This window comes from Ochotona curzoniae, unplaced genomic scaffold, assembly GCF_017591425.1.
Source record: "Ochotona curzoniae isolate NIBS_2020 unplaced genomic scaffold, NIBS_Ocur_1.0 contig_2688, whole genome shotgun sequence".
Classification (NCBI taxonomy): domain Eukaryota; kingdom Metazoa; phylum Chordata; class Mammalia; order Lagomorpha; family Ochotonidae; genus Ochotona; species Ochotona curzoniae.
In genome coordinates this window covers 25,288,450-25,301,524 of record NW_024465553.1, presented here as the reverse complement: position 1 = coordinate 25,301,524, position 13,075 = coordinate 25,288,450, and the positions used below count along the sequence as shown (strand labels likewise).

The following is a 13,075-nucleotide window of genomic DNA, read 5'->3' as shown; positions in this document are numbered from 1 at the left end:
TAATCAAGACTTAGCACGGAATTTGCATAGTTTAACAAATCTAACCAAATAATTATAATAATGAACAAAACACACACACAAACATAAAACATGGATGCCACAAAGCAATGTCCTATAACAAGATCTACTGTTAGTGGGGAATGTCGTTTGTATACGCTTTGAAAGATATACTATACTATACTTGTCAGGATAGTTAACAGTCATCTGGTTATTGCAACCACACCAATAAATCCATTCACATTAAGTAATTATAGGGTAAGAACCGAAAAGTAAGAAGACATTAAAGAAGTATGCATCACAAACTTAATTTGGATTCATTCTATTTCATAAAAAGTGGGAAGGTTAAAAAAAAAGGTGGAGATGTAAGAATTGAAAGAACTTCAAACTAGAAAAGACATGAATTGCAATTATGTTCATATGTCCTATTTATAAAAAACACCTTGAAACCACCCTCCAGCGTTCAGAATGAAGCATTTGTTGACAACTCATTTTATCTCTGCATTAGTTAGCTATCCTTCAGAACCTGCTCATTACACACCCCAGCACTTTTGGCAGACCTAAGAATTATGTACCTAATTAGTAACTGTTTCGAGGCAAGAATACAAAAGAATGATATTTTACCTGATTTTAGATTCAGAGATTTTTAACAAAATTTTTAATGTTGTATTAATATAAAGAGAACATATTTTGTGCATTCCAAAGGTACTGTCCCAGGAAGACAACCACCCTCCCTTCCCTCCTATAACGCTCCCTCCCCTTTCTTCATCAGATTTTACAAATAAATAATTTTCATCCTCCTCATAGTCACAGGCCTAATTCATCATGAATCACAATAATCAACAAGTAAAAGACAGAAAAGCCACTTTTCCACCAGAATGTAAACATCAGCTACAAACAGCGATCATAACCCAAAGTGACCATTGCATTTCTAAACATTTTTTTGTATTCTATATTAGTTACTACATATCAGAGAAAACATACATTTGTCTTTTAGAAACTGATTTATTTCACTGAATATAATGGTTTCCAGCTCCATAAATTTGTTGCAAAAACAGGATTTCATTCTTTCTGTGGATGAGCAGTATCTGTAGTGTATATATATATACCATATATTCCTTATCCAGTTATCAGCTGAGGGACATGTCGGCTGATTTCATATCTCAGCTGTTGTGAATGGAATGGAAATAAACATGGAAGTATACATAATTCTCTCTCATCTGCTGGTTTCTCTTTGGTAAATTCTCAGGAATGGGGTGACTGCGTTATATGACAGATGTATTTTCAGATCGCTGAAGATTCTAAATGGTTTTAAAATTCCCTCCATTCTCTAGCTTTCACTGGCAAATGAATCAGCATAAGGCATATCAAGTTCTATTTATTTTTCCAATCTCACAACTATACGTAAGTCCTGCTCTTACTGGGATGTCTTCACGTGTTACACAAAGGGGTCTATTTCTTTCTAGCTCTTACAAGAGTATTGATCAAACAACTAAATATATTGAAGAGCACACATTCCACCCCCCACAGCCACAGTTGACAATGAAAATAGATCAGTTACAAACACCTGTGTGCCAAAAACCACAATGAAAAAATTGTGAAACATCATGCATAGAAAGAACAAGAGGGTATAAATAAAACATATGACGAATAAGATACTTTAAATGAAATTGTCAGTACAGGGGCAGATCAGGAAGAGAAAAGAAGCAGAGAACTAGGACCCAATCAACTTTCTCAATGAGGTGGAACTTAACAAAACAAAAGATATATATTACCTCCTGGTAATTTCTGCAGCTTTTCTTAAAGGTTTCAATTATTGGAAAATTAAACTAATAAAAATGAACATAGGAGAAAAAAAACAAGTTGCAAGAAAGAAATGGACACTGTATCAAACTGAAGGAAGCAACATTGATAAGTTAGTATTTTCCATCTTTACTGGAACATTGTTAAAAATTGTTGAACTATATTGGCCATTAAGCTATTAAATGAACAAACAAAAAAAAATCTTTATTGGCTTGCCTTTTATTTAATAAGTCTTTTTTTTAGAGGCCCATGGAAAAAAGAAAGCAATTTAGGCTGTCAGAGTTGTCTCTACAATCAGATCCATTAATGCCAGAAATGAAAAGTTTCTGAATCCAAAGATTTTTTTTTTGAGAGGAAGAATAAAAAGTTCACACTCAAGGAAATGAAATGTGACAGATCCACGATGAGCGTGGCCCAGTGCTCAGGCCTTGTGTTCATTTTGACTGTGTCATTGGGCAAAACCCGTGCCCATTTTATTTTAAAATGAAAGGAAAATGCATTTTGTCTGTCTCGCTGAGCAAATGATTTCATTTTAGCAGACCCAGGCCAGAGGCACTGTGCTCAGGCTTTTCCCCAATCGTCTTTGGGAAGGTGGTGGGGGTGTAATTAAGGTGAAGCCATAATGGAGAAAATGGAGCAAAAGCAAATGACAACGAGTCTGCTGCTGAGGTCATTCATCTCGGGACCACATACTATCATGTAATATTTTTTATCTCATTTTCCAACCATCATTGCCAGCTAAGTCAGGGAAAAAAAAATAACACCTGTTTGGTACTTGAGTTTCATTCCTTTTCAAAGCAAATAAAAATGGTTGTATAGACATGCTTCATTCCTTGGTAATGGATTATTCTGGTAAAATGCACACTTTTAAAAAGGCTTATGTGTGACTCTTTCAAACAGCAATAAACAACTTAGAACAAGAACTAACTGGCATTAAACATACCAAGAGCGTTGATGTTTTTTGTCTTCTTGCAAATAAATAAATAAAAACTTAACTATAGCTGAAGCATTATTGATAAGAGTCAAGCAATGGTTTACAAACCATGATATTTTGTCAATGGCAACCCTGAACCATTTTCTATGACTCATAATTTTTAGAGAATTTGTTTTCCTATGAAGGGTCACGTCTCCTCCATTCTCAATTCTTTCTCAAGTAATTGCGCTCTTTGAATCAGTTTTTCCATTTTTTTTTTCTGTTGGATTTGCTTTTGCCGCTTCAGAAAAATCCATCAGTCAATCTTTTATTTAAAAGAATAAGTAGTGTTCAAGCTATGGTAGGTTGACCTCAATAGCTAAAAATCCAATAACTTAAAAATTGAGCTCATTTTTCATGAGACACAAGCCGTGGAAAATGTGATCAGAAAGGAGCAGACATGCTGCAATTCTAACTTATTTTACCTAAGAAAAAATATGGAATGATTCTCTTCCGACCTCATTATTGCTTCCTTTCATTTCAACATAGATTTTATGAGCTAGCTGCAGATACTTGAGCAGAAAAATGATCCAAAGGGTCATTTAGCAATTCATATGATCTTTACCAAGATACTCATATATCTTACACTCTCTTAAAATATGCCTTTTTTTTTTAATAAAAAATGTCACTTGCATGCTCTGCAATGCCTGGTCATTGTTCTTCTGAATACAGCTGCATACTGGATCTCAGAAATTTAGGATGGACTTATTATAGGTCAAATTATACTCCTGATTTATGAATATGAATGAGCAGAATCAACTTTTTCAACCATAAGTTGAATTTACTTGTTCTTTGATTACACCAACATAACAATGAAGATTTATTAACTTTTTCAGTACTTTTATTATTTAGGCCACATGATAAGAAAAAAATGTATATCATGTGATTTATACAAAACTTCTAACTCGTTTACTAATTAGCTGTGCAAGTCATTTAATCCTTATGGGCCTCAGATGACTTCTCTCTCAAGGAAAGGACTGAATTAAACAGGCTCTATTGGCCCCTTTGGAACTAACATGCTGCCAATTACTCCACATGTCATTTCCATACTTACCAACAGGAAAGTACACAGAGCCTTAGGCTGTGGTTCTTATTAGTCTTAAAGCCACTATCCTACTGTTCCTGAAGAAAGTCTAACCACCCACCTCCACAGCCTAGGGGACTCGAATCCACACTGACATTACTCCCTGAAACAGCATGACTAGTCCTCCCCGAGATTCGTCACCTCCTTTGTGACCCTATTCCCAAAGTCACCAAAGAGAATTTCTGTTTAGAAACCCGAGAGACATCTCTAAAACTGTTACCCATTTGTTACTCCATGAGGAAAGTTCACAGTACCTAAAATTGCCACCACCTCATCATCCTGGATGACTTCCAAGGATCCCGACACGACAAAGCAGAGGGCATCCACACTTTCTCCAGCGTGGTAAATGAGGTCCCCAGGGGCACAGTGAATGGTTTGGAACTCTACTGCTAAGGCGCGCAGACACCCATCGCTGGCCAATCGGAAAGCAGGATGCTCATTAAAAACCTTCCGGTTTAGATGGACACAGATGTCAGCTCTCATGTCCTTGGGACAGATGGAGAGGACCTGAAGAGAAGCAAGAGGAGAGTAACTAAGAGGGAGAAAGAAAGCTTGTCCAACAAACATTTGGGAAGGCAAAGTTAACAGAGGCAGCTCTTCTTTGAGGAGCTGCGCCATTAATAATGACACAACACCGTGGAGCAAATGCTTTTAGGAGAATAAGGGCCACACCCCTAACCCCAACACACAAGGATTAGAGAGCCGGGACAGTCCTGGGATGATTAAGGTGTCAGGAAAACATCTGTATTTTTTCATCAAAACACTAAGGAAAATAGAGCATTCATTTTAGACTTGAGCATGTTTCAGAATTTTTATAGCTAAATCCAAATTCAAATTGTAGTCTCTGGACCATAGTGGATTTGGACTCCTATCAGCCAGCTACAAAAAAACACACACAAAGTCAATAAAAGCCCCTGGACACCTTGACACGCTGGCACTGACTGATATAACTGCACGTTTCCTTCACTGTGAAAGATGTTCCCCTTATAAACTCATGCCCAAAGACGGTCCAGGAGGAGGTGTTCTGTACTCTCCTGACAGGTGTAGGCACCTGGCAACGTCAGCATCCCTGGGGGGATGCGTGAGTTCCTAATCAACCCAGTCTTGGGTTTCTCGTGGTTGCGAAGAGTAGCAGCAGAATGTGAAGTCCAAACAACCTTTGCAGGAGAGTGTGCCAGTAAAATTGTTCTTCCAGAGCAAGGGGCAGAGGTCTTTTCCTGGTCGCAGCTTCTCAATGGGGCATGTAAACCTGGACATACATGGACATGACCATCCCATCTAATCAAAAGTTTATGGAAGCCACGTGTGATGACCAAAGTTGGTATTACCCACTTTAAGGAAGTACACACAGATTCATTTAAATCCCTCCAACTCACTTGGTGAACTATACCTTTCATCAAAATGTTCCTTCTTTGATGGGACTCCTCAAAGCTGTCTAAGTTCATTTTCCTTCACTAAGTTACACCATATGTTTAACACAAAACAGTTTTTTTTCTCCTCTTTTAATTGCTCTTTAAAAGCTCTAAAAAAGTACCTGAGACTTGAAATATTCCCTTGTCGATTTCTTTCATGTTGGGCTCATCATCAATGAAATACCAATTGCTTCACCATGGGGAAGTAGCCTCATCTAAAGACCATTAATTAAGCCATGCCTTCAATATGCCTTCTCTACAGCTTTCCTAACATTGCACATATTATTTGCATCAGTTAAGTATGTCTGTGGGTTTTTGTTTTAGCCCTCAGATTCCTACAGGTGGCAGCAATCAGCTCACCACCTTTCTGAAAAACAAACTTCATCTTTGAGGAAAGGAATGCTTGATAGTTTTGAAAGCCATTGACACTTCGGACTGCATTATTTATCTTTTGTAATCATTTACTATTTCCTTAAATATATTACCTTTAGTGGTGATGGTTTTTGCACTTACAGACAGTTGCTGAGCTTTAACGCTGTGTTAAATTCCTGAAGTTAAAAGGATAAATAAGACACTGTCTATGCCCTTCATCAACCAGGGAGCATAGGATTTTAGGAAAAAAGACAAATAAAAAGGATAATTAAGACACGTTTAATAAGATGTTAGGATGAGTCCTGGCCCTGGTGCCAGGAGAGCACGTGCTGACTGAGACTTTAAACCTAAGCTTCAACAGGATGTAACTGGATACAAATCTGTCACTTGCAACCTCTGCAACCCGGAGCAAGTCACTTAATGTCACAACACCTCATCGTGAAGACCAGAGATGATACAGGCTTGTTACAGGAATTACATGAAAGGGCATGAATTTGGGCCAGTTCTGCCTCGCACACAGCAAGGGCTGAATAGCCATTAGTTTAGGTTCCCTGTTGACCCTTTAGATCCTGAAAAAGCAATTTCCTTATTTTACTTTCTGCTCCTGTGTAAACTCTGCATCTGAATTGAGTAAAGACAATAATATATAACTAGGACTCTGTAGATAAAACAGGTCATGGAAAAGGTTATTTTTTTCTCAAGTTAAAATAAAAGTACTTCTAGGAAAATTAAAAAATTGGATATATGCAAATATTAGAGTATTTAAAACGTTCGTAGAAAATCAAATTAAATATTTATTTTGGCATAAAAATTTAGGAATCTATACATATTGAATATCTTATAAAAGTTCCAGGAAAATAGATATTATGAAAAAAGCAACACACTTTCAATATCTTCATATAAAAAATAACTGATCTTTTTAGTTATTATATTGTTTTTAAGTGATCTTTTTTTTTTTTTAAAGATTTATTTTTATTATTTTTTATTGGAAAGGCGGATGTACAGAGAGGAGAGACAGAGAGGAAGATCTTCCATCCGATGATTCACTCCCCAAGTGAGCGCAACAGGCCAATACTATGCCGATCCGAAGCCAGGAGCCTCTTCCGGGTCTCCCACGCGGGTGCAGGGTCCCAAAGCTTTGGGCTGTCCTCGACTGCTTTCCCAGGCCACAGGCAGGGAGCTGGAAGGGAAGCGGGGCTGCCGGGATTAGAACCGGCGCCCATATGGGATCCCGGGTGTGCAAGGCGAGGACCTTTAACCACTTGTGCCACCGCGCCGGGCCCTTAAGTGATCTTTTAATTTCATTTTCCCATAAACCATATGCATTAACACTGAATAGCTTAATGGGAAAATGCATTGCTCAGTTTCTATCCATTTCCAATACATGACTTTCATTGTTTTAGATTCATTTGGATAATAGTTATTTTATGGCCTTTAATTATTTCTTTTCAGGGTTCATCATACTGCAAATGAAATATTTCAGTAGTTGCAATATTCTCTGCTTAGTGGCATATAAAAGAGGATATATATTCCATTTGAAATGATTTTTTTTATTTTTCTTCACTTATGACATTAACATTTATTTTGGTTGATGGTGTATTCTTATGTTCAGATGCTGTACAATTGCAACCTCCCTCCCTCCCATCCCTATATAGAATATCTGCCTGACATGGTTGAGTGTGATAGAAATATAAATACAATGTCATTTAACCTGGAAATGGAAGCACTAATAGCCATCATGAGTAAAGTTTAAATGACAGAATAAAATCATCATTCAAGATAACTCTCATACCTCGCCTTTGGTTTCCATTTTAATAGACTGCGACAGGGTGCAAAAATTACAAAGTGAGTACATCCAATAGTCACCAGTTGGGTGTTAGATTGACCCTCCTCCCCTAAGGAGGAACCAGGTCCTGGGAACTGAACCCCATGAAAAGTAGAACAAATTTCCAAGAAATTAAACTGACTGTAACTATAGAATTGCTCATCTTGGCTCTAACTTACTTATTGTACTCTTCTTGCTTTCTTGCTTGCCAGTGTAAAGGTCCACCAGGATGTGGGTTTTTTTTTCTTTAAACACTCACTGCCCGACAGCTAACAGCTGTCTCCCTCAGACCTATTTTAATTGGGGGCAGTTGCCTGCTGACTAATAAACACTCCCCAAACTCTAAATTGACTTCGGTGGTATTTTATACAGTGTACCCCATAAGAATATTTCAAATTGACCCTTACATGGTTGACATGCCTAATAGTTTTAACTATCTCATAGTTTTAACCAAATATTATTATATTTCAGTTTTTAAAAAGGGTTAAATGATTCATACCTGTCTCCATGATCTCAATTCCCTGTTTCAGAATACAAAATGTAAATCTTTAATTAAGACAAACAATACTTTTTCTATTTAGAATAGCTGTAGCAGTGATGAGCAATCCATTTTTTTTAATATGGTTCTGCAAACAATCCCTGAAAATCAATGAATACTTTGGTTTGATAAAGAAAATCTTTTCTTTCTATTATTTATGACATCCATGAAATCCAAGGTAATAAATAGCCAATAGGCTCCAAAATTAAAACCTAAACATTGCCTCTAGAACACCTCTGGCAAGACAAAATAGTATTAATTATTTGCTTATTTTATCTATTTGAAAACCAGAGAGAGAGAGATGGTGAGCTCCTGTCTACCAGTTCAGACTGTAACAGCTGGTGCTGTGCCAGGAAGGAGCCTGGAGTCATGAACCCAATCCAGGCCTCCCATATGGGTGCAGGGACTCAAGTACTTGAGTGGTGTACATTCATTGGAAGCTAGAACTGGAAGCAGATCTGGGACTCAGATCTAAGCATTTCGATGCAAGATGCTGTGTCCCGAGGTGCATATTGTCACTACATAATTGTCTTCTCCTTTAAAACACAAACACTAAGATAACTCAACAAGTTCATGAAAAAAATACAATGAAAGGTTTATTTGGGTGCTAAAAAAATGAAATTCCAGGCAAAGCTTTTCCATACTACACATTTTACATTGAATTATTCGAAGATTTCTTATATACATGGATTTCAAAAAATTACATCAAAATAAATTTGTCTTCTAGTTCTTTCTTCACAAGTTGTTTAATAATCTCATTTGATTATGTTACTTAAGTTTTCTTAAGCGATGGCCAGATATCTTTAAACCCCAATTCCAAAGCAAGCATACAAGACAATTCATGATTAATCTACGAAGCCGATACAGGTGAGATTGTGCTGGGGGAAGGCGTGCTGGGATCACTCATTCCACAACAGATCTCCAAAGCCTACACTGGTCCATTCCTTCCTTCACTCAATTTGTGAGTTAAATAACGTTCATTACATTTGCCTCATATTAAGCAAATTCTCTAGACCCATAAGCAAAATCTCTTAGGTTCCTGCTTCCCTGGAGTTTCTATGTTGGCACAATTTGAAGAAATTCATGGTTATTATCCAATGCCCCATCTTAAGAGAAGGTAAATGTATTTCATCAATATTAAGTGACTTGCTTACGTTCTTTCAGCAGTTTCTAGCAATATTGTATTGCTCAAGCTGCATCTGTTAAGCCATGCTCCTGAGTCAACCAAGAAAATAAAACATATGAAATATAGTACCTTCTGGTGTTTTCTGACTCTTTGTTTACTATAAAAATACGAATGCTGGTTTCTAAAACTCACTTAAAGTTCAATTTACGAAGCATATAATCCATTCATTAGGAAACCACTAATGTCCCATTACCAAACAAAACAGCTAAGATTTTACTGCAAATCCCTCATTTAGAAACATTTTCATTTCAGCTCCAATAAAGCTATGGAGTAATTGAATATGTTAGTAAACATAAGTTTTTAATGATAAAATGTTTATACCATTTATATTTTCCAAAAGAAACCCATGTTATTATAATTTTCAGTATATGAATAGAATTCCTAATAGATATGATCAGAAGAAATCTATACCAAGACACATTGTAATCAAAATTTTAACAGTAAAACATAAAGATTCTAAAATTTTCATGAGAGTAGTGCCAGTACCAGATTACCTTCAGAGTCTTTTCAACTAGACTAACAGCCAGCTTCTCATCAAAAACCTACAGGTGGGCCCGGCACTATAGTGTAGCGGTTAAGGTCCTTGCCTTGAACGCACTGGGATCCCATATGGGCGCTGGTTCTAATCCTGGTGGCCCCCCTTCCCATCCAAGTCCCTGCTTGTGGCCTGGGAAAGCAGTCGAAGACGGCCCAAAGCCTTGGGATTCTGCACCCGTGTGGGAGACCTGGAAGAAGCCCCTGGCTCCTGGCTTCAGATTGGCTCACCTCCAGCCGTTGTGCTCACTTGGGGAGTGAACCATTGGATGCAAGATCTTCCTCTCTGTATATCCGCCTTTCCAACAAAAAAATAAATAAATCTTAAAAGAAAAAAAAAAAAACTTACAGGCTAGAAGAGAATGAAGAGACAAATTCCCTAAAAGAAAACAAGCCAACCCACAACACTGTACCCAGCAAAGCTCTCGGTTATAAATAAAGGTGACATAAAGGCCTTCCAAAACAAACAGAAGAATATGTCACCACTTGTCCAACCTTGAAAATGCTATTTGATGATACGCTACACACAGAACAAAGAAAGAGCACCATCGTTAGTAAATACTGTGAAGGCACAAAACTCCTTAATAGAAGCACGGAAGAAATCTAAAGCAAACAATAGGAATATTTATGGAAAAGTAGCAAGTCATGTCATTATTTATTAATAATAGTCTGGAATGTAAATAGCCTAAATTATCCAATGAAGATGCAACCTTGCTGAATATATGAAAAAACAAGACCCATCTATTTACTGCCTAGAAATTTACCTCACTCACAAAGATAAGCATAGATTGAAAAAAAAAAGGATGTAAATAGATATTCCATTATATCAGAAAGCAAAATTATTAGGAATAGTAATCCTGGTATCAGACAAAATGGACATCAACACAAAACTGCTAAAAGTGACAAGGAAAATCATTCTGTAACGATGATGTAAAAGGGAGATGTGACCCCAGTAACTGTATCTGAACCCTGTGCCAGCATGCCTGGCTATTTAAAACAAATGTTAATGGATCCAAAGAGAGTTATAGACTCCAATACGGCAATAATGGAAGATTTCATCATCACACTTTCATCAACCAACAAATCAGTTAGATGAAAAATCAACAAAGGAACAACAGAGCCAATCTACAGTAGGGACCTAATTATGTAATACATGAATATCCACATAACAACACAATGACCCAGAATACTCACGCTAAAAAGTAAAGACATTCAAGAGAACACAAAGTAGGAAATGGAGCAGGGTACGAGTTAATTCTTTTAAAAAGGATAGATTTATTTTTTATTTGAAAGGCAGATTTTAGAGAGGGAAGCAGAGATAGAACAGAAGATCTCTGATTCACTGGTCCCCTCCCCAGATGGCACAAAAGCCAGGAATGAGCTGACCTGCCATAGAGAAACAGGAGCATATATTGAGACGCTTCTGGATCCCATGTTTCAGCTAAGTGATTCTCAAACTGAAACACCGAAAAATTGGCATGTTACAATTACAAATGGGGATGGAAACTGCTTTGGCAGGGAAGAAAATGGTCTGCAATTAGGTATTGGTGCTGGCTGTTGAACCTTGTGAATACACTAAAAATCACAGATGTACACATTTTTAAAAATTTGTAGTTTCACTTCATTTGAAAGAGGAGAGACAGAGAAGCTTTCCACTGTGGATTCACTCCCCAAATATATGCAAGTGCTGGGGCTGGGCGGGCAAAAGCCAGAAGCCCAGAACTCAATCCGTTTCTTACACTGGCAGCAGGTTTGCAAGTCCTTGAGGGATCGTCTGCTGCTTTCCGGGCTGTGCAGCAGCAGGAAGCAGATTCGGAATGCAACCCCGGGACTCTGGGGTGGAATGCGGGCATCCTGAACAATACGCCATCTGCTGTACCAAACACCTGCCCTAAGACCGCACATTTTCACATGCTGAGTCTTGTTATAGCTAAATTATGTCTTGGTGTTTAAAATGGTTAGTTCAGGAAGAGACCAAGTGACTGCCTGGACAAGACAGGGAGAAGATTTTAAGGATTTTTATTGTTTGTTAATCTTGATCCCAGGAATATTTATAAGGTAATGAGTAAAACTGTAATTGTTTGTATAATCTTAGAGTTATATATTTTACATACATATGTGAACTTTTCCATGAGAAACATTATATGAAACATCATTATTGCCATATTCTACAACCACTAGAAAGCATGTACATCTGGCATATTTACTCATAATTAATTACAGTAATAGATTGAGCCATTTCAGGAGCCATGAGTATTTAATTTCATTTAGTAGTTATCTTCATATTGTCCTGGTCAAGAGTGACTGTTACATACAAAAACATAGAGGAGACTTCATTTGAAAACTGCTAATAACCACTTCAGCATACAGTTCATTTTACCAGGAAGACAGTCTTAGCAACCCTGGGTCAGACAGAGTGACGGCAGGGGACTAGTCTGTGGTAAGAGGAAGCCAGGTTCAGGGAAAATAGGCAGTGATGAGGAGGAAAGACAGTAAGAAATGAGGAGGAAACAGCAAGACGCTTTACAAAGGAAAAAGCAAAGTGACCATCAGGCCACTTCATAATTATTCAATCAACTTTCTGACCGTGACACCTGTGTTTTCAATTTGTGTGGTGGAAGCAGCTTTGAATAAATACTTGATGCACTCTAATGAATTTCTACAATGAAACATAGGTCCTAGTGCCTTATCTATTAAGTTTGTATCAGTGCTGTCGATAAGATCTGAGAACAAAACATTGAACACTGCAACATATCATTGTTTATTCAGAGAAGTACACGCTGTCATGGCGACTAAAATGCTTTGTGGTTTGTTTTCAGAACTAGAAATGACAAATTTTCCTTATGTGCTGAGTTCATCTAGTAGCACATGGGAAATGTATTTTTATAATTTTAAAAAAATGACTTAATCTTATTTGCAAACTACCACATCCTAGATGCCAAATTATCATCTTTTTGAAATAGAACATTATGTTGACATTATTTAAAGATGCTTTGGAAAAAGAAGTCGTAATTGAATTGTAGTTTATGCGTTATTTACGTTGATATTTGTATCACCCACAAAACTGAGAAACTGGACGTGTCAGCAACACTATCCAAGACGTCAAACTTGCCACAAATTTCATCATCCTGTAACTAACCGTGAATCTCAGAGAGGATAAAATGACGTCACACGGCCTACATTATTGGTAGTAACAAAGGCCACAGAATGATTCAAGGAATCCTTCTGCAGTTCCAAATCCTATCAGCACAGTCTTGTTTCTGCTCATGGCAGATCAAAGACAACAGATGGAACCATGCTGGAGGTGATTGCTCCCACGGCAGGATAAAACAACAAGTGACCACAACCTCA

At 37.4% G+C, this 13,075-nt stretch overlaps 1 protein-coding gene across 2 annotated transcripts in view; it reads right to left on the bottom strand.

Annotated features, from left to right (window-relative positions):
- KCNH5 (potassium voltage-gated channel subfamily H member 5) overlaps positions 1–13,075 on the bottom strand; it is a 215,484-nt gene that overhangs the window by 44,832 nt on the left and 157,577 nt on the right. For both annotated transcript variants that reach the window (XM_040975643.1, XM_040975644.1), the window contains exon 9: positions 4,112–4,364. In XM_040975643.1, the coding sequence (XP_040831577.1) occupies positions 4,112–4,364 (253 nt within the window). The remainder of the gene's footprint in view (positions 1–4,111; positions 4,365–13,075) is intronic.